Source organism: Pseudonaja textilis, chromosome 2 (genome assembly GCF_049901715.1).
Source record: "Pseudonaja textilis isolate UNSWEBS1 chromosome 2, rPseTex1.2, whole genome shotgun sequence".
Classification (NCBI taxonomy): domain Eukaryota; kingdom Metazoa; phylum Chordata; class Lepidosauria; order Squamata; family Elapidae; genus Pseudonaja; species Pseudonaja textilis.
In genome coordinates, this window is record NC_141991.1 from 135,949,061 (window position 1) to 135,970,726 (window position 21,666).

Consider the following 21,666-nt stretch of genomic DNA (forward strand, 5'->3'; position numbering starts at 1 on the left):
ACATCGGATACCTGCACAATCAGCACAGGGAGCCCCCAAGGCTATGTGCTATCTCCACTTTTCTTTTCCCTATATACCAATGACTGCATCTCAAATGATCCATCTGTTAAAATACTGAAGTTTGCTGATGACACAAGAGTGATTGGTCTCATTCGAGACAACGATGAATTTGCATACAGACAGGAGGTTATACAACTTGCCTCGTGGTGTAACCGGAACAATCTGGAACTGAACACACTCAAAACCATAGAAATGGTGGTAGACTTTAGAAGAACCCTCCCATACTACCACCTCTTACAATACTAGACAACACAGTATCAACAGTAGAGACCTTCAAATTTCTAGGTTCTACTATATCAGGTGACCTAAAATGGACACCTAGCATCAAAAACATCATCAAAAAAGCATAACAAAGAATGTTCTTTCTTCACCAACTCAGGAAGCTCAAACTGCCCAAGGAGCTGCTGATACAGTTCTACAGAGGAATTATTGAGTCTATCATCTGCACCTCTATAACTCTCTCGTTTGGTTCTGCAACCCAACAGGACAGTCACAGACTTCAGAGGATAATTAGGACTGCAGAAAAAACAATTACTACCCACCTGCCTTCCATCGAGGACCTGTATACTGCACCAGTCAAAAAAAGGGCTGTGAAAATATTTACAGACCCCTCACATCCCGGACATAAACTATTTCAACTCCTTTCCTCAAAACGACGCTATAGAGTAGGGGTTGCCAACTTTTTGGACTTCAGGGACCACCAAACTCATAATTTTAGATCCCAGGGACCACTAACCGGTTCTGTGGGCATGGCCTAATTTGTGGGTGTGGCTTGGTGGTCATGTGACTGGCTGGGCATGGCTTGTATGTAAATATTGTAAATATTTATATAAATATTGAATTTTTTATAAAAAAAGAGCAACTTTTACCCCAAATCAGGCAAAGCAGGCAGATTGACTTTCTCACAGAATCATTCAGTGATCTATCTGCCATCAGCTAGCTCAGTCTCTCAAATTTGCTTGCCATGAGTCTGCACGAATTTGCTTGCAAGCAAACCCTCAGTCCTAAGGGAGGTTCAGCTGTGCTGAGCCGAAGATCTAAAGACTAACTAGAAAGCAAGAAATTCAACCATTTCCTGCTTCCTAGCTAATCTAAATCTCTCAGCACAGCAAAACAGATGATGGTTGGAAAAAAGGAAAAATAGCAATTTAGCAGGCAAGTTTACCGGGTGAGGAATGAGTGGGCGGGGAGAGTTCCTGTGGGCCATGTGGGCGGTGCAGCCTTCTTTCTGCGCAGCCTGGATTAATTGCTTTGGAGGGGTGCTCTGGGGATGAGATTTCTCTGGGGCCCACCAAAATTTTCTCGCGGCCCACCAGTGGGCCGCGGCCCACCGGTTGGTGACCGTTGCTATAGAGTACTGCACACCAGACTAGATACAAGAACAGTTTTTTCCCGAAAGCCATCACTCTGCTAAACAAATAATTCCCTCAACACTGTTCAACTGTTTACAAAGTGTACACTATTACTGTTAATCTTCTCATCACTCCTTATCACCCATCCCCTCCCACGTGTGATTGTAGGACTGTAACTTTGTTGCTTATATCCTTACAATTTATATTGACTGTTTCCTTGTATGATTTGATGGTTGATTGTACCCTGTGACTATCATTAAATGTTGTATGTTATGATTCTTGATTCTTAATGAATGTACCTTTTCTTTATGTATACTGGGAGTATTTACAGCAAGACAAATTCCTTGTGTGTCCAATCACACTTGACCAATAAAGTATTCTATTTATCTATCTATCCATCCATCCATTCATCCATCCATCTATCTATCATAAGATGGTTACGTGAATCATGCCCAATTTTATGGCCATTTTTGCCACAACTGTAAAGCAAATCACTGCAGTTAAATAAATCATTTGGTTAAGCAAATCCAGCTTCCTCCATTCCTTTTCTGAAACTGTCTGGAAAGATTGCCACTGCAACTATCATAAATGCATGCCAGTTGCCAAGCACCTGAATTACTTTGATACACATGACTAGGGGGATGCTGCGCAGGATTGGTTGCAAGTCCCTTTTTTCAATGCCATTGTAACTTTGAAAAGTTGCTAAATGAATGGTCGTAAGGGAAGGACTACCTATATCTGCTCACTTCAATAAAGGGAGACTCTATGCTCTTTTGCAATGGAATGCAACATCCTAAAGTAGTAGATGGTCATGTGGTCCCACCGTTTTTCAAAGATCATCCCCTAAGGAAATCAGGATAGGCTAGACAAGTTTATAAAATATCAGAAACCTTTTGTGCACTTTTTAGTGAAAAGAGGGTATAACTGAGTTAAAAGACTTGAATTTGCCAGTCAAAAAGGGCTGGATATGAGAAGTGATTCTATGCAATGTAAGTTCTTTAAATACCTCTATTACTTTTTGCACATTTTTTCTTTATATTCCTATCTTTTTAAAAAAAACTCACTTCATTTAATCTTTTTTTTTAATTACTTTTTAAAAACTTCCCAAATTAAAAAAAACAACCCAGCCATAAAATTTAGTGAAGGTTGAGCCCTTATGAAATTCCATCCATTCTATTATGGAAACAATGCACGTACAATACTAAATCAAGTCCTTACTATGGAATTAATGATACTTAACCTTCGTCCTGCTTTTCTTCAGAGGAAATAATACTGCATGAAAAAAGCATTTTAAATCACAGGAAACCACACACACACACAAAAAAATAAAAACAGCCTGGGGAAAAGGGACAGGTTTACACTGAGCTCAGAGAAATTTGTGTGTATGTGTACAAGAAAAAGAGAGAAATATTACTTCAAACTGAGCTCTCCTCTTGCTATGTAGGGTTTTTTTTAGCAGTATGACCAAGTGGTTTGACCCTATCTTCTTTTGATAAGTTTTTTTCAACTTCCTACTTCAGTCTACAACTCTAGCTCTTCCCCATTAAAGGACTAACCCAGGCTGCATCTTAGTTTCGGATAGCAGCCACGGTTAATTAGGTGCTGCCATCTCAGCAGATGTCTACACCTTCAAAATAAAAGCAATGCAGTTCTATTTGCATGCATGGTGTACATTTATTTATATTTAATTTCTAATTTCCAACTAACTTCCTGTGGGTCAGACAGGAACAACCAAAGGGCAGAATGTGGCTCCGGTCTGCCCTATAGTGACCAGGAGGTGAGCTTGGCTTGATGGCATCTTCTTGAAAATAAACCTTCATCCACTGCCCTTTGGAGAGTTTGCGTGTCCAGGCATTCGAAGAGATCCTGTCTTCAGGCAGGCCTTATGGAGTCCAGGTAGGGAAAGCTACCTTAATGGCTTATGGGCTGTTTTGTATTTGGGACACGTTTTATTTGCAGCAAACAGCTGCTTCAAATGCATCTGGGTAGATGAAATTTCTCCGATTTCTGTTCCTAACTGGCCAAGGTCCTCAAAAGGGGAAGGAAAGCAAACCATGATTTATTTTCTATCTTCAAAACAGCACATATGGAGTCCCCCCCCTCCATCTTCTCTTAGAGGAGTAAGAGATCCGCAGCATCAAAGGCTGCGATGACCTAGTTGAGATTTTAGCAGTTTTAACGTGCATGTCCTCAATTCCAGTTAACCCCTAGCCACTGCATTAAAAAATAAATTTAAAAAGCCTTGTAAACAAATCTCTCCCACACACACCCTCCGCACTTGCTGCTCTCATTTTCACCCCCTTACCAAGTCTGACCTATTAAAACCACCTCCTCCTCTCCCCCCCGCCAAGAGACCACAGTACTGACCCGCTCCTATGCAACAGGGCTGGGGCGTGGGGTTAATCAAGGCCAACGGCGCCACTTAAAACCGTCCCAGTGTTTGTGGTGAGTCAGTGCCAAGGGAGAAGCTTTAAGTGCTGGTTATTTTTAGCCTCTGCCAATAGCTGGAGAAAAGTTTGGACTGCGGGTGAGGGAGCAGGTTGCCAAAAAAAAAAAAAAAAAAACGAAAGGAAGAAAGAAAAAGAAAAAAATAGCTCCAGTTCCCAGCTCTTCTTTGCCTGCAAATTCGGGTCAGCGCCTCACGTGTCCTCCTCCTCTCGCTCTCGTTGAACGAGTGTCGGGAACAGGCAACGTGCTGGAGTCGAGCCAAAGCGGAGCGAGGAGACACCTGACTCACGATTCACGTGGCTCGGCGGCGCAGGCCATTCCGATGGCAGGCGGGGGCTTTTTCGCCCTGAATCGCTCGGGATGCAAAAGGAGAGAGAACAAGGGAAGAGCCCAGGCGCGCCTCGGAGGCTTACTTGCACATTTCATTACGGCTAGGAAGGAACCCAAAAATATCACAGAAGGTGGAATCCCGGAATGAATTTTTTTTTGGGGGGGGGGGTGGGGGTGGAAATTCAGCAAAAGAGAGGCGCTTTTGCATTCGCTTCGTGATATCTTATGTAATCAATTAACTTGGTTAAAACGGGGTTGCCTCGTTTTGTGGTTCTGTGTGTTGTGCAAACAGGGCCGAAGATATAGCACAGCAGCTGCAGAGAACTGCACGATCCCAAGAAACAGATGCTTCCCCACGTTGTAGGCAGATGCCACAATGTACGGACACACTCGCTTGTTATATTGATATCTTTATTGTTTCGCAAAATGAGCTCCTTAAAGCAGCAGTATCTCCCCCTCGAGAAGAATTCGCTTATTTAATGAATACGTTCGAGGTAGAATTTTTTAATTTCAGCTGTCACCTCCCATTTCCCCCACTGTTTTGCAATCCAGCTAAATTACTTGTACGAATCTAAAATAGTAGGTTGAGTCCATATATCACACTATAGGCTATATATTATAGTATGAGTTTGAAGTCAGAATGTAGTCATCTAAGTCTACAAGCCATGGTTCAACTGATGTAATTTGTTACTTGTATAGAATATGTTCCAATAAGTGGTAGTACTTTCTAGCCAAGCTTGTCTGATTCTTACTAAAAGTTAAATGGGATCATTCCTAGTTATATTTGCATGGGATACCACTAGGAAATTCCTGACTATGCAATACACTAGGAAGTTGGGAAAAATATCCCAAAATGTTTTGAAAAGTATCTGGAAGAACCATTTCAGATGTCACACAAACCCAACTCTAGGATTTGTTACTCACTGAATCAGTCCATCTTCAGGCCTGGAAATTAAGAAATCTGCAACTTTTAAAACAACTTTTGAATTACACAGAAGCCTGAAAAAAGCTAGACCACTTTAATAAGTAACAGAGTACTGACTGCTCTGTTGACACAAGGGCTGAAGCACTTCCAAATCATCTTCAAAGCTTGTGTGGCTCTATATTGGTTGCCAAGAAATCTATTCATGTAATGATCAGGAATCAAAACAAACTTGAGAAGTCAAATTTTACAAAATTTTTATCCCATTATTTCGTTATTAAAAACAATTCTCAAATCAGATTGTTGTTTAGCATTATTATTTAAATGATGCAACCAAAGATTGGGAAAGCAGGGAAATATTGATAGGCAGACAATATAAAAAATAATATGGGAAGAAATCCAATGGCACAACGGGATCACAAGGAAGTGATAATAACAGTGCACATTTTTTCCATAAGTAATTCAAGGTGGTGAACAAACCCTTATCTTTTTCCCCAAAACAATAACCTTATGAGAAGTTGGGCTGATAAGTTAAAGTCACCCAGCCAGCTTTCTTGCCTATGGCAGGACTAGAACTCACAGATCTCCTGGTTTATAAGCCATTATCTTCACCACTACATCCAAGAGCAGGGGGTCTCCATACCTGACAACTGTAAGACTTGTGAACTTCAATTCCCAGAATTCTGCAGCCAGCATGGGTGGCTGAGGAATTCTGGGAGTTGAAGTCCACAAGCCTTAAAGTTGCCATGTTTGGAAATCCCTGCCCAAAGAGGCTTGGAGACTGCAACTTTTTGTTAGTTCACAATCTCAGCTGTTATCTGAGCAACCCGTATCTAATTCTGAAAATGGTATTTAAATTGCATTCTCTGCCCATCTCCTCCATGACAAAATATGATGAAAAATTAACATGGTATTCGTAACCATCAAGCCAGATTCCCTCCCAGCATTCCATGAGAGTAGGGTTTCCCAAAGTAGTCAATATCAATTCCCAAGGCTGGATGGGATTATCTATTGCTGTTATTGAGTTATTATTTGCAGTACTATTAATTAAAGTATTTTTATACAATAACTGGAGGTTGATAAACAATCTGAAACTTCATGAAGAGATTGATGGGCTGAAAAGTTTAAGGACTCCTGCATTCAACTAAAAATGAGTGTACTAGTTCCATACAGATCCAGTTCAACCAGTAAGATTATTTTTACTTAACAGCCCTGGTGGTGCAGTGAGATTAGAAAGCAGTATTGCAGACAAACTCTGCCCACAGCCTTGGGTTTGATCCTAATCGGTTCAAGGTTGACTCAGCCTTCCACCCTTCCAAGGTTGGTAAAATGAGTGACCCAGATTGTTGCTTTCATCTGGGCTTTAAATGTGTGTATGAGTGAACCCATTATGAAATGGCCTTGCCAACAAACCTACCAATTGAGTCTATTTGTCATACTAAGCCAGAACTAAGTGAAAGACAGTATGGTTAAATTTGAGGAATTCCATGGCTGTTTGCAACTTGTCAAAGAGAATTGCTATACACAAGGTCAGTTCATCTGGTCAGTGTATCTTCACAGCTGTCAACCATTCTCATTTCTACACTGACTCTTGCAAGGTTTCAAAACCTGCCCTTTTTTAAAAAAAAATATTGCAGCTTTTTGTAGCAAAAGGGCCTCTCTGCAGAAGCAATCCCCTTGCTGCATTGCCCTTCTCTCAGTTGCATGATTTTCAACCGTGTTGCATCTGCCTCATCCATCACCCACCATTACAGGATCCGTGCTGCTGATACTGCAGTTTGTTTGTATGCAGCAGTGTGGAAGAAGGCAGCAGTGGCAGCCACCGCGGACAATTTCTGAACCTCCGGCAAGCAAAGAACACGTATGGCACCTTATGTGTTTCAGCAAGAAAAAGGACTACTGTTGCAGGATACCCACAGAGATAAATCCTTGGCAACCTCCAGAACTGCTGTGCCAAAGATAGCTTGCTGTGCTGCTTGTTTCTGGTGACCTAAATTTACCTGATAAAGGCAAATTGAGCTGTGCTCTGAATTGCCTTTAAAGCTAACAACAGCTGGGGGGAGTCCTGCCTTATGTCAGAATGTAGGCCAAGAAGCTGCTGCTTTTTCCTTCCACCTACCTCTTTTTATTTTATTTTTTAAAAACAGCAAATTTGATTTTCCTCCCCTCTGCAGATATGAGCGATGGCCCTATTTTGAGCTCATATCGGAATCACTTTGAAGCTGACCTTTGCATATGTTATTTCCTTGGCTCTGCAGTTCAAAAGGAAAGAAAAATTACTCAAATTTTGCTTACATAGCTGAATAACAGAAAACAGCAACCCCAGTCAATTTTTAATAGGGAAATTCCTGGTCCAAATTTGGAAACTATCTTCCACCCAAAATAACAAAAAAACATTGCACTGAAGGAATGACATTTTTCGAGCCTCTGTACTCCTAGCATAACAACTCTACCACAGGATTGTCTGGTGGCAGACAAAATTAAAGAAAATCAAAAGGACCTGATAATAAGATGAGATTAAAAGCTTACTAAAAGGCGGGGAAGATCCTCCTTGTAATTATCAAAACCCCTTTTCCAATTCTTCGGGCTAGTTAAAAAAGAACTGAAAGTGTTATTACCCAAGTTACAAAGACGAATGCATTATTTATTTTACCTTACTTGGAGCTAGGATCTCTCTCACACACACACATACACACACACACACTCTCTCTCTCTTCTCTGAAGAGAATAATTTTTTTTTCTCCTAGTATAGTTGTTATTTCTTCCTCTGCAGCAAAGAGCCTTTAACGCAGATAGCTTTATTCATGTGATCTGATTTCAGACTCCTCTCATATGTTCAACCCAACGCCGCAAGTTTTCTCCCTACAGAAGAAATGGCTTGGCATCCAAAGCTTCACAAATTCTGCCTCTTTATTATCCAGTCATGAGAAGTCCCATGTAAAGCAATTAATCAAAAATAATGACTCTTCCTCACAATTTAAGAAAGTAAAAAGGAGTTTTGGCCTTATGAGACAAAACTCTCCCAAGCATGCAGCCAGGGCTTCAACATACAGAAGGCAAAAACGTCATTCAGTTAATATGTCTATACCCTCCATCAGTGGAACAGCAGCTCATTTTGGGGGGCTTTAAATAGGTTGAACAAATCAGAGTACATTAATGAGCTTGTCAGAACTGTAGCTACACTCCTGGAGTGGCTAGGAAAGAAATGTGATATTAAAGATATCTATTTTCTTAATAGGGCCAGATATCCCTTCGGTAACAGGGCCAGATATCCCTTTAGTTTAGAATAGATGAATCTAGGTTTCCAAGGATCCAGCGTTTGCAGTATTGTTTATGTATTTTACTGTAAAGGTCAAATTAAAGTTCTAAACAAGAGCTATCCTTGTACGAAACTTACGCTACAAAGTGCTGAGTTGGAAGTTGGAACACTTTAGAAAGAAGAGTTGTGTGGGAATTTATTCCATACTAAGTTTGAACATCTAGCCTAGTTTGTATTGGCAACCCTGACGAGTCATGGATCTCCAGAATTGCAAGTATAAGGCTTTCCCGGGCCTACCTACAGAAGTCCGTATGGCCTTATGGCATGTGTAGTATGTATGAACTGCTGCTACTATAGGACATCGTGGGAAATTTCATTCCCTAGCTTAGACATATTTGAGCTTCTTTGAAATCTGAAGACAGCAGAATCCAGCTTGCTCCTAGTGCAAGCCAAGAGGTTGTTCAAGTTCACTGGTAAAATTCAGCTAGGGAAAATAATGTAGGCAACAGTTTACTGCAAGTATCTTTGAATCATTTATTTGTTTTACTACATCGTAGAATGCAAATATCAAGTTGACTTTTGGTGATTTCCAAATAAGTTCAAGGTAAGAACTGGGACCAGAGAGACTGTGGCCAAGAACTCATCCTTGGGCAACATTCCCAGCAGATTCTAATAGTGAACACTTTATTATCTATTATTATGCATAAATTGCTGTAAAAAAGTCTCAACAGATTATTCTAGGTCAAGAAGTAGGTTTTGTTTAGCTACAAACCCCAAACATTCTTAGTCAACCTTGCTCTTAGAAAAAGATAGAACAAATTTGTCAGCAACATCTGGAAAAGTATACAGGTTGCCCTCAATTTATGACCACAGTTGAGCCTGAAATTTCCACTACTATGCAGGGGAGTTGTTAAGTGAGTTTTGCCCCACTTTACAATCTTTTGGCTGCAGTCATTAAGCAAATCACTGCAGTTGTTAAATGAATCATGAGCTTGTTGAGCAAATCTAGCTTCTACCATTGACTTTGCTTGTTGGAAGCCAGCCTGGAAAGTTACAAATGTGATTATGGGATCCCCAGAACCAGGGGTGGGATTCAAATTTTTTAACAACTGGTTCTGTGGGCATGGCTTAGTTGGTGGGCATGACTTGGTGGTCATGTGACTGAGTGGATGTGGCTTGGTGGTCATGTTATTGGCTGGGCGTGGCCAACTCAGTATCATTGAGGCACACATCTCTTGCCTGGCCTCTCATGACTGTGGGGATGCTGCAACAGTTTTAAGTGTGAAAAATGGTCATAAGTCACATTTTTCAGTGCCATTGTAACTTTGAATGGTCACTCCACACAAGCAAAGTACCAGCAAAGAAGGGGAAAAAAACTCCAGAGAAGTTCCTGAGACAGGAAGTCTAGTGCTGCCAAGAATGTAATAAGGGTTAACGGAGAGGCAGTTTCTGTAAGCAACACCAGAATGTTTCCTTCCTGCCTTCCTTACAGGATTAGGCCAGTAATTTCTTCTAACAACCAGTTCTCCAAACTGCTTAGAATGTTAACAACTGGTTCTAGCAAATAGGTGCGAACTGGTAGAATCCCACCCCTGCCCAGAACAATGCAATTATCATAAACATACACCAGTTGCCAAGTGCCTGAATTTTGATCATGGGACTATGGGGATGCTGCAACGGTCATAAGTGTTAAAAAAAAAAGCCATAAATCTTTTTTTTTAATGTCCATACTAACTTCAAAAGGCCACTGAACAAATAGTTGTAAATCGAGAGCAACCTGTATATTCTTCATTGCTGTTCTAACTGAAACAGTCTTGTACCTGTAAATTAAATGTAGCCTTGCATTTCTAATCCTTGTTGCTCCATAGACCTCACTGCTTCTAAATTAAGCTCTGAGGATATCTCCTTTTCATACAACACAGCATTGTATAGATCTATCAAGAGCTGTTTCCTTGTGAGTCCAAATCAGAAAGAACGAAAAAGGAATGGGCTCATCCTCTCCTTTCTTCCCTTCAGCTTCTCTCACACTCCAGGCAAAGCTTTTTCTGATGCTCAAATGCTACCAAAGTCCAAAACATTTCCAGCAAACGTAAGCTACAAGCTGCTTTGCTGAATCAAAGAAACTCCACGCAGGTGGCAGGCCTCTGCCCAATCAGAGCTGGGTTGCCATATCTTGCCTGCTGCAATGCATTATAGCTTTGATCTCAGTCTCTCTGGCACCTGTGTAAGTGTTGTTGATGCCTGCAGTCAGCAAAGTAGGTCAAAGTCACCCATAATGGGAGAAAAGGGCAGGTTGAGGTGGCAGAGCTCTTAAGTTGGGAAGGAAAGAGTATTTTTGATATGCAAAACCAGCTCTCTGTGAGAATCCGGTGGAAATAAGAAACTAAAGCAACCTTACGCACTGTTGTTCATTTGAGAGAAGGAAGCACCAAGCTCACTTGACAAGGCTGTCATAGTCCATTGTCATAGAGTATTGCCTAATAAACAACAAGCAACTCCTTTCTGGTTTATAAAACTTATTTGCTCTTCTGTGCTTGTTTGTCCAGAACTGATGTTAACTCACTATAAGTATACAGGTAGGGTAGTCCTCAACTTATGACCATAATTGAGCCCAAGATTTCTCTTGCTAAGTGAGACATTTGTTGAGTTTTGCCCTGTTTGAGACCTTCCTTGCCACAGTTGTTAAGTGAATCACTACACTTATTAAATTAGTAACACAGTTACTAAGTGAATCTGGCTTCCCCATTGACTTTGCTTATCAAAAGGGGATCACATCAAACCACCCCCAGGGTCACTGCAACCGTCATAAATATGAATCGGTTGCCAAGCATCTGAATTTTGATCGTGTGACCATGGGGATGCTGAAACAATTGTAAGTGTGAAAAACGGTCATAAGTCACTTTTTCAGTGATGTAACTTTGAATGGTCACTAAACGAACTGTTGTAAGTCAAGGACTACTACCTGTGCTACTAATCACAAACCTGCCTTGGATTCATATCTTCCTTTCTTTCCCTCGAAGTTTCTCTCCCTCCCTTTTCAGGCTGTCGTCATGCATCAAATGCATAAAAGCTTTGTGTAGGCAGAATTTGACAATGTACTTATAAATCTGAACTCTGCATGTTCCCCAAGTCAGTGGTCGCCAGCTAGTGGGCCGCGAGAAAATTTTGGTGGGCCGCAGAGAAGTCTCACCCCCAGAGCACCCCCCCAAAGCAATTAATCCAGGCTGCACAGAAACACAAGCCTGTGCCACCCGAAGGAAGCCTCCCTACCCACTCAGTTCTTACCTGGCAAACTTGCCTGCTAAATTGCTATTTTTCCTTTTTCTGACCATCAGCTGTTCTGCTGTGTCGGGAGATTTAGATTAGCTAGGAAGCAGGAAATGGTTGGATTTCTTGCTTTCTAGCTAGTCTTTAGATCTTCGGCTCTGCTTTGAAGCACAGCTGAACCTCCCTTAGGACTGAAGGTTCTATTATTCAGTGCAGACTCACGGCAAGCAAATTTTATGCGACAGACTGAGCTAGCCGATGGCAGATAGATAGATCCCTGAATGATTGTGAGCAACTCAATCTGCCTGCCTGCTTTGCCTGATTTTGGGTAAAAGTTGCTCTTTTTTAATAAAAAAATCAATATTTGTATAAATATTTATAATATTTACATATAAGCCATGCCCAGCCAGTCACATGACCAAGCCACACCCACAAATTAGGCCATGCCCACAGAACTGGTTAGTGGTCCCTGGGATTTAAAATTATGAGTTTGGTGGTCCCTGAGGTCCAAAAGGTTGGCGACCCCTGCCCCAAGTGATGCTATTGATCACAGGCAACCTGTATTTGGGGTTGCAATTCTTGTGTAAGCAATTGACCCCCATTTTTATATTTGGGGAAAATGTCAGAACTACCTTTAAAAAAAAAAATCTGCTGATAATACCCATAGTGCCTTAAAATCCTTCTCATTTGGGCTTGAAGACCGGAGACCAACTTAACAGAATGACCCAGAGGATATTCAAATCCAGTTGTGTTGATTTCCTGCATATAAAAATGGCACAAATGTACATTGCCATCTAAAGAGGCATGGCAACAAGACAGCTGGGTGATCAATACAATAGCATAGAAGTGCAAAGCATGTTATTTTAACTAACATCACTTAACAAGTGCCAGAAAAATATGCACAAAACAAATAAAGAAGTGAGCTCCAACTTTTTCAGTAGAGACAATTATGAAATACGGCAATCTCTTAGTTTTGAGGTTGCCATATTGTTTTATGTATTTATATTTTTTCTGGCACTTTTTAATCTTTCCCTTTTATCTCCTTCCCTTTCTTCCATTTGTGTTAGTTTGTATTTTATTGTTTTGTTGATTTTTAATAAAGCTATGTGCAAAAAACTCTTAATATCACCAACTAATTCCTGGCCCATAAATGGCATGTCTGTTGGCATTATCTATTTCATTCCATCACTCAACTTCTTATCTTTTGTGTTTCCTCCACCCCACCCCAATCAAATTGAGAGGGCATTTTGGCATCCCTTCAAGAAAATGGGCTGTGGATTAATCAATGTAACATATAGATATGTAATCAGTGCTGAGGTTTTCAAATTATTAAAATAAATCCCATAAAGGATTAGCTTTCTCAGAGCATAAGAAAGCCTGTATTCTTTTATACAAACTAATTCTGTGGGTCTGTCCTCTTCCTCTAAGGCAGAAAAGGTTCCTCCTGATGCTGTGTATCACAGGGGTCCCCAAACTTGGCAACTTTAAGACTTGTGGACTCCAACTCCCAGAATTCCTTATCCAACTTTGCTGGCTGAGGAATTCTGGGAGTTGAAGTCCACAAGTCTTAAAGTTGCCAAGTTTGGAGGCCTCTGCTGTATCACAATAGCAGCATTTGGGTGAACATGCAGACCCCAATCTTGTTCCCTTTTCAACTCCTCTACTGATAGCCCTGTCCTGATCCTCACTCCCTAAGATCCTAAAAGTCGGGACTAGCCTTGAAAAGCAAGAGAGATGCATGAGTAGGGACACATACCCTCTTCTCTTTCATTGGTGTGAGAGCCGTGGTAGAGCAGCGGTTAGAATGCAGTATTGTAGTAAGCTAACTCATAGCTCATAGCCAGGAGTTCGATTCTGACCGGCTAACTCAGCCTTCCATCCTTCATTCGGTAAAATGAAGATTCAGATTGTTGGGGGCCATATTCTGACTCTGTAAACCGCTTGAGAGAGGGCTGTAAAGCAGCGTGAAGTGGTATCTAAGTCTAAGTGCTATTGCTATACTTCTGCTGTCTGCTAAATATCTTGGCTTAGAAGAGCCCAAGAGGTCACCGTAAACTAGGCACTGGCCTTACTTAAGGAAAGGCAAAAAGACAAGGAGGAATTCTTCTTGGGAATTATCATTTTGTGCAGATTATAGAAAATGTACAAATCCCTAATTGACTGCCTTTATTTTCAACCCCTTTTGAGTAACAATCCGTTTTATATCCTTCTAACAATATGAAGCCCCCCCCTGTATAGCGGCTAACAGGTATCAAGATCCTCTCTTCCACATAACCATAAAATATGCAGGGACTCCATCTATTGCTCCCTACCAACTGCAGTATCAGCTTCAGCAGTAAAATTAATTGCCAATGCTCTTGACTGCCCAAATTCTGTAATTTACACAGAAGTCTAATAGTACATGCATGCAAACATGGGGGGGGGGGGAAGCATTTGGTATTTGTGGAAGTATGTACTGTGATGTGATTTGTAGAACCACGAACTGAACGCACGGTGCATTTACTTCGTTGTACTAGCTGAGCCTATAGAGCTGTGAGAGAACGTGTTATTTTGAGCATGCAGAGCGGGTCAAGGAACTGTGGGGAAAGGACAAAGCACTAGTTAATTTTCTCCTTAAGAGGAAAGCTGCCCATGAAAACCACTGATGGTTAGAAACTAAATGGATTCTGGAAAAACAGGAGGAGATTCCTGGTTTGTATATACCCAAAACAAAACAGCCTATGGAAGAAAACATCGAATGATATCAAAAGCAGAAAACAGTGTTTTGAATACACCTAGATCCACAGACAGATTCTACTGAAAACACAGAGAACTCTTTGAAATGAATGAGGATATGTATCGGCACAATAGGGTATTCTGTGCCAAAGTTTTGGTGCAAAAGATATTGGGGCCAGAAAGCTAAAAATATTTCATTGGCACCTGGAAACAGTAATACCAGCATATGAATAATACAGTTTACATAACGTTATAGTTCTAATTCATTACTCTTTTGAACAAAACTTCCTTGTTAAAAAAAAAACTCTTTAAGGGTACAGATAACAATCTGGCCGTAACGGTGGGTGGAAAGAATGGTTTAATGAAACAAGATTTCCTTTAATAGTTGCAATGGCTTCTGGCTAGCAAGAAGCCACATTTCACCATTCTATGGCTGAAAATTGTGCAGCTACTATATTCTCTAGACTTGTAGCCTGCAACCAAAATAATATTTTAAAGCATAACTGAGATACAGATATATCTCTCCAAATATTAACAGCCCGTGCTCCATCCACTCAGATCTAATACCCATGAAAGGATTAATATTATTTTAAATATATATTTACAGAATATACCTTATTCAGGTAGTCCTGAACTTACAACCATATCTTTAGCAGTAAAAATAATGACTTATGAACATTTTTGATACTTACAACCATTGCAGCATCCCCATAGTCACGTGATCAAAATTCGGATGCTTGGCAACCAGTTCAAATTTATGAAGATTGCAGTGTCCTGGAGAGGGGAGGTTTCATTGATCACCTTTTGCGACCTTCTGACAAGCAAAGTCAATGGGGAAGCCAGATGTACTTTACAACAGTGTTACTAAACTTAACAACTGCAGTGATTCACTTAAAAATTGTGGCAAAAAAGGTTGTAAAATGAGGCAAAAACAGCTGTCTCACTTAGCAACAGAATTTTTGGACTCAATTGTATTTGTGAGTTGAGGACTACCTGTATAAGGTACTGTTCTGTATCTTAAATATCTGTGATTACCACAGCACAAGGAACAAAAGCAATGCTTTTAATTGCAGAATTTACAGAATGGTATAAACCCAGGATGAACACATGCCAGCCCAGAGGAACAATCTGGTCCTAGATCTGGCCACTATGATGTGTTCAGCCGAAACACACACCTAGGGTGATTTAAGAGGAAGCAAAAATCCTAGAATAAACAGGATTATTCATTTCCATGTTCTATTCCCATTGTGTCTCCTTCCAAGGAGAGCAGAATCAAGCTTTTGAACATTCATCTTCAGCAAGAACCATCGGTGAGAGAAAGATTTGATTCTTTGCCTTTGAAATCCAATTTAAATCTGTTTGCAAACCAGTCTATTTGCTAACCAGTGCCATCGCAGTGTTTCTGTGTCTTTCGCTTCTGAGTCTGTTGTACCTCTTAAGTGGGAATTAATTTTGAGTGCTTCTTCATAGGACAGGCCATTTTCCAGCAGTACTAATGTACAGGATGCTACAGCTACACTAAGCATAGCATCCTTTGACACTCTGGGCAGCTTTGAAAGCCCACAGCTTCTATCCACTCCTGTGGGAGAAAAGGTGGCAACAACAATTCCTTTTAAAATCGTTGTAAGTTTTCCTTTTTCACTTGATATGTTCTCTTAGTTTGCCATATACGTGCAGAAGCAGGAGCAAACAAAACATCATTTACACAAAGTTTCCAAAGACAACCCAGAACACAGTCCTAAGAGTCCCACAATTTAGATGGAGGTTACTGAACTAAACAAGAGTTGCAGCAGAAAAATATGACACTCGAAGCCAAACTATCTGCTAGTCCCACCTGAAAGCCACTTTTCTACTTTTTGTCCTCATCAACACCTTTTTCTTATTATTTATATTCCATCTTTTTTATTTTAATATAAACAACTGACGGCACTGCATATATCTAACACTCCTTCCTTCTCTTATTTTCACCACCACAACAACCGTGATAAGCAAATTGGGCTGAGACAGAGTGATAGGTCCAAGGTCACCCAGCTGGCTTTCATGACTATGGTAAGACTAGAACTCACAATCTCCCAGTTTCTAGCCCATGCTTCAACCACTAGAGCAAACTGGCTGTCTTCCAAAACTCAGACCCCATAGCTAGTAAGGGTGAAGCCCAAACTGGGGCAGAGAGCATGGAAAGCCATTAGTTTCTCGAACTAGAAAACAGAGGAGAAACCTGCTAGAATTCACATTCCACCAGATAGGGAAGCACATGAGCGAGTGAAAAGAATTATTTTCCAAAGCTGCAGACAAGCAAAGTTTTTTGTTCCCCCAAAATATCAACAGCTGCTTTGGAACCAGCACTATTATGTTTGATAACAAAGATGGGGAAAAGTCTTGTACAGAAGACAGTTTTGTCCTTAGGGCACTCTGTGTGATTGTTCCTGTATTACTTGAACAAATGCAGGTAATCCTTGACTTACCACTACAACGAACCCAAAATGTTCACGGCTAAGCAAGACAGTTGTTAAGTGAGTTATGTCCCACTTTATGATCTTTTTTGCCACAGCGAATCACTGCAGTTGTTAAGTGAATCTAGCGCCCCTGTTGCCTTTGCTTGTCAGAAGACAGCTGGGAAGGCTATAAATGGTGATCACATGACCCCAGGCCATGCGACTTTCATAAATACGTGTCAGTTGTCAAGCACCCGAATTTGGATCATGTGACCATGAGGATGCTGCAACGATCGTAAGTGTCAAAAACAGTCGTAAGTCACCTTTTTTCAGTACTGTTGTAACTTCAAAAGGCCATTAAGTGAATGGTTGTAAGTTGAGGACTACCTGTAAGGTGTACAGGCCCATGACACGCCTCGTGCAGAAATCAACAGGCAATGCCCGTTTTCCGAACATGAAAATACATGAGTTTTGCTTGCTATTTCCTATCCCTAATGTAGATTTTTAGAGAATTTCCCTGTCAGAAATATATATGGATGCTTTTATCTTAGTCTATCAAGACACAAACTTGCAATGTTACCCAAACCAAAATTTGTACCTAGTTCCCAATTCTGTTCAATTCTTGGCCTATAATATCAAATGCTGCTATCTTTGACATGCTTGACATGTTTAGCCACACGTTATGACATTACCATATCATACTGAATTATAAAATATCCCCCTAGGGACTGGCAGACATCCATCTAGGAGGCCAGCAGACAGTTGAGTAGTTTGGAATTCCGTGTGCTCTGCCAACACAGCCATCATAAATGCCATAGGAACTAGTATGTATAAAAGAATTTCAACTACCTAAGCTGCCTGAGGTTGGACTCATCAAAGGATCACCTGTTTCCAGCTGGAATCTCCATTGCAGATTCTTCTCTGGCAACAGAGTGGCTGTCTAGATCTCGTGGACTGCTCCCTCCATCCCATTAGCCAGGATGACTAAGGGTTTCAATTCCAAAACAAGGTAACTAAGGAATACTGCCACAGAGGTTGGGATCCTTTATTTTACAGTGTACAGAATTAGTTACCATATCCCAATTCCGAACCTTTGCTTATCTGGGCCAAAGATGTTTACTGCGAGAAACATCCTCCTGAATAACCTACAGAAAACTGCAGCCTTTCCCCAGGGTATGAAAAACAGTTGGAGAATGGTTGCAGGAACCATTATGGTATGGCTAGTTTACTGAAAATAAGGGCTAAGGGGGACATTATAGCAGTGTTCCCGTATTTGAGGGGCTGCCACAAAGGGGTCAAATTATTATCCAAAGCACAAGACAGCAAGACAAGAAACAATGGATGGAAACTAATCAAGGAGAGAAGCAACCTGGAATTAAGGAGAAACTTCCTAAGAGTGAGAACAATTAACCAGTGGAAGAGCTGGCCTTCGGAAGTTGTGGGTTCTTCAATACTGAAGGCTTTCAAGAAGAGAGTGGACAGACAATTGTCTGAAATGATATAGGGACTCCTGCTCAAGCAAAGGGTTGGACTGGAAGACCTCCAAGAACCCTTCCAGCTCTATTCTGATTGAAGATACATATGGCTTTGCACTGAATTGTGGTCATTCCCCAGGACTGCCTGGAATGGTGGCAAAATGGGAGTTCTTTGACTGTATCAGGGAACAACCTAACCCATCCAAGTCCTATCTGACCATAAATATCTCCTATGACTTTCTTTTTTGGTTCAGCAGAAGGCTGTCTCATACCTAAGCCAGCCAGGGAGGAAAGGAATCTGAGGAGTAAACTCTGAACTTCCCCTGAGCTGTAGATGGATATATCTCCCTTGAATAACCTTAGTCCGTATAAATAGAATCCACCAAAGACTGTTTTGGTAACTAAAACATTCCTGACCTGTTCTGCCAGCCTCCTGGCCCCCCGAGGGCAGATGTAACTATGTTTGGCCTCCTCTTTCTCAGTGAATCACTATGTGATTAAACTGGAGGAATTCTCGGGCACGTGCAGGTGCCAAGCTTGTGTTGTTAGAGGACTGCACTCGGGATTAGTTGGTATAGAAACATATTTTCAGCCCCCACCTATGCCCTGAAGAAAACCTTTCAAATACAAAAGCTGACCCACCTCAAGAAAAGGGGAGACTGGCAGTGATTCAGTTCCTAGTGATGACTGCCACTCTTGCAAAATTCCTATTTGAGAACAGGATCATCTCTGATAGAATCAGTATTGAATGACAGCCCTCCAACAAAAATCACACTAACAAATGTGATCTGTCTGAGATGCCACTACAATGGTAACTCATTTGGTTCCGGGAGGTGCAATAAGAACTTAAAAGGATGTGTGTCAAACAAATTTTTCCCATAAGGAATAATATAATGAGTCACAAGGCAGCCCACACCAACAAGTTCTAGCTTGTGTGTTGAGTACCAAACAATGAGAACCGGGCAAAATTTTTGTGTTAAAATGTGTTGAGTACCAAATTTATGAGTTTCAAAGCAGTTGATTGCTAAGGTATCACTGGAGCTGGCAAAGGATTTGAGTCCCATGTCGATGTGAAACCTGAAATTATCATAAATGGACCCCCTGAAATGTCAAAGAGCTTAAAGAGGCTACATATAGTAGCAGGGCAGGCGAAATAATTGGAAATATTAAAATTTCGGGACCTTAGGAATAAAGGATCGTGTCCCATTATTTGGCTGGGTTCATACATCATGCCAAACCCTGGCTGTGCTACTTAATCACCAAGTGTCTGGGAAGTTCACACACTTAAGTCAAAACCAAACAACCAAAGTAATGGCTTAGCATAGTGTACAAACTGGGTCACTCAGTGAAATCTCTTGCTCAATACTGTCAGCTCAGCACACAATTACTGTTGCAGGGAACTCCAAAACTTCTGGGAACCATTTTTTTCCCAACCCTCCCTGGTGGTGGAAGAAATTGGCAGCTAAAGCTTCCTCCAGTAAAAGTGGTGCTCTACCAGCAAGCCATGAACACCGCCTCAAACAACTGTCCTTTGTAGTGGCTCTACTAAGATACAAGACAGAACACTGCAGACATCAAATCCCCTCTGGGAAGCAGTCTGAGTCCTCCCATGTGTCCCTATCTCCCGTTTTGTGGCAGCAGCTTGGCAATTCCTGTTGCCAGCATCTCTTTCTACAGGGACAGAGAGACAAGGTTATCCCAAACAGTACTTTAACCAATGTATACAATCAAGGTTGATAGGAGATAGGAGATGGAGCACTAGGAAGTCACTGCATTCTAATGCTTTAAAAAAATTCCCCATATGGAACTGCAAAAGCAACTTTAAGATATAAAGCGAATAGGCAGCAATATAAATTCAATAAAATAAATAATAAATGTACGAACTTCAATTCAACTCCCAGAATTCCCCAGCAAAAGCATGCTGGATGGAGAATTATGGGAAGTGAAGTCTGCGCATATTAAAAGTCACCACAGTTGGGAAACACTGGTCCAAAGGACCAGGATAGAGAAATAGAGATTTGGATCTTACTGTGAAAAGAGAGCAGAGTTGAGAACGTCTACCCCGGTTTTCCTGCACATTTCAAACCTTTACAGCAAATTTAAGAAACCCAGCAAGGAAGACATTCTTACATGGAAGTTAATGCAATCTAGGTTTGTATGCAATCTACATTAAACCAGCGGATACACATACGAGGAACAAAATTAAGTGAAAATAGAATAATATTTTATTCTTTGGAATAATATGCTAAATCTCCAGCAGCAAAAGATAAATGTCACCTGCATGAAACAAGCACATATAAGCTGCGTCTACCAACATTTGTATCGATAGTGTTCTGCTTCTGAAAAGTTAGCATCCAAGTCGCTTTTGCAGATCAATGAAGTTATGGCTCCTTAAAATCTTGTTTAAATTACCCTCTTGCTGCAGAAATGTAATCAAAATCTATCTTCAGCACCTTAAGGACCAGAAGCCTGTTTTTTTTTTTTAAACAAAAAACAGCAGAATATCTCATTCTGTCCAGGCATTCCTTACCCCTTTTCTTTTCTCCCTGCTGGCTGGGGAATTCTGGGAATTGAAATCCACCCATCTTCAAGTTGCCACGGTTGAGAATCACTGTTCTTGGATGGTTTGGACTACAATCCTCATTGATGTCTGATCTCAGCTTATAAGGGAGTTAAAATCAGCACCTGCTCGCAGGGTATCAGATCATTTTACCTCTGATATATCAAAAAGTGGGCTGGGGGTGGGAGGGCTAGCCCAGCAACCTAGTTTATCTGAAGGGAACAGTGGCTTCCCTTGCCTCAGCGCTTTCCCGGTTTTGTTTTCGACTATTTTAGTATTTTTTTTAGTATTTATTTGATTTGTCAATCGCTTACAAGATACAGGTATAAGAATATAGTTTTGAATACATGAGATAGATACTTATAAGAAAAAAAACAATAGGACTATTGACTGCAAACTCTTCTCCTACATTCCACAACAGTCAAATCGCAGTGACCCCACCTAACCTCGCCCGCATCCATACAAAAGGCGGCTGTTAGGGAGCCTTCCCACTCATCCCTCCCCCCGCCCCAAATTCTTCCAGCCGAGGATAACGCAAAAACAAGAAGCCGCTTTCCAGAATCATCCATCAAACATCGCTGGGTTTGTTTACCGAGAGACACAAATTGCAGCGGTACCCACGTGACCCCCATTTCATTGTAGACAAATTAAAGCGATTTTGACAAGCGATTCTCTTGCGTGTCCCCCCCACAACTCCCCCCAAAGCCCCGGTCCCTCGCCCAGTCCCAGTAAAGATCCGCAGTTTCCAATAATTTGCATTGCACCAATAAGTCCCCTCTTTCTTTGTATCGCAGACGTCTCCAATCGGCTGTTTGCAGCTCCTTTTCCACAACCATTTCATTA

General features: G+C 41.1%; 1 protein-coding gene across 4 annotated transcripts in view; it reads right to left on the reverse strand.

Annotated features, from left to right (window-relative positions):
- The window catches only part of LOC113444883 (nuclear receptor subfamily 1 group D member 2-like), a 62,767-nt gene that overhangs the window by 18,771 nt on the left and 22,330 nt on the right, over positions 1-21,666 (reverse strand). The window contains exon 1 of one of the 4 annotated variants that reach the window (XM_087925395.1): positions 20,794-21,035. The exons of 2 other annotated variants lie outside the window; for them this stretch is intronic. In XM_087925395.1, the coding sequence (XP_087781521.1) occupies positions 20,794-20,848 (55 nt within the window). In that variant the 5' untranslated portion in view covers positions 20,849-21,035. Of the gene's footprint in view, positions 1-3,779; positions 4,092-20,793; positions 21,036-21,666 lie in introns of those variants that run through there. One more of the 4 variants, XM_087925396.1, reaches the window with a different exon arrangement.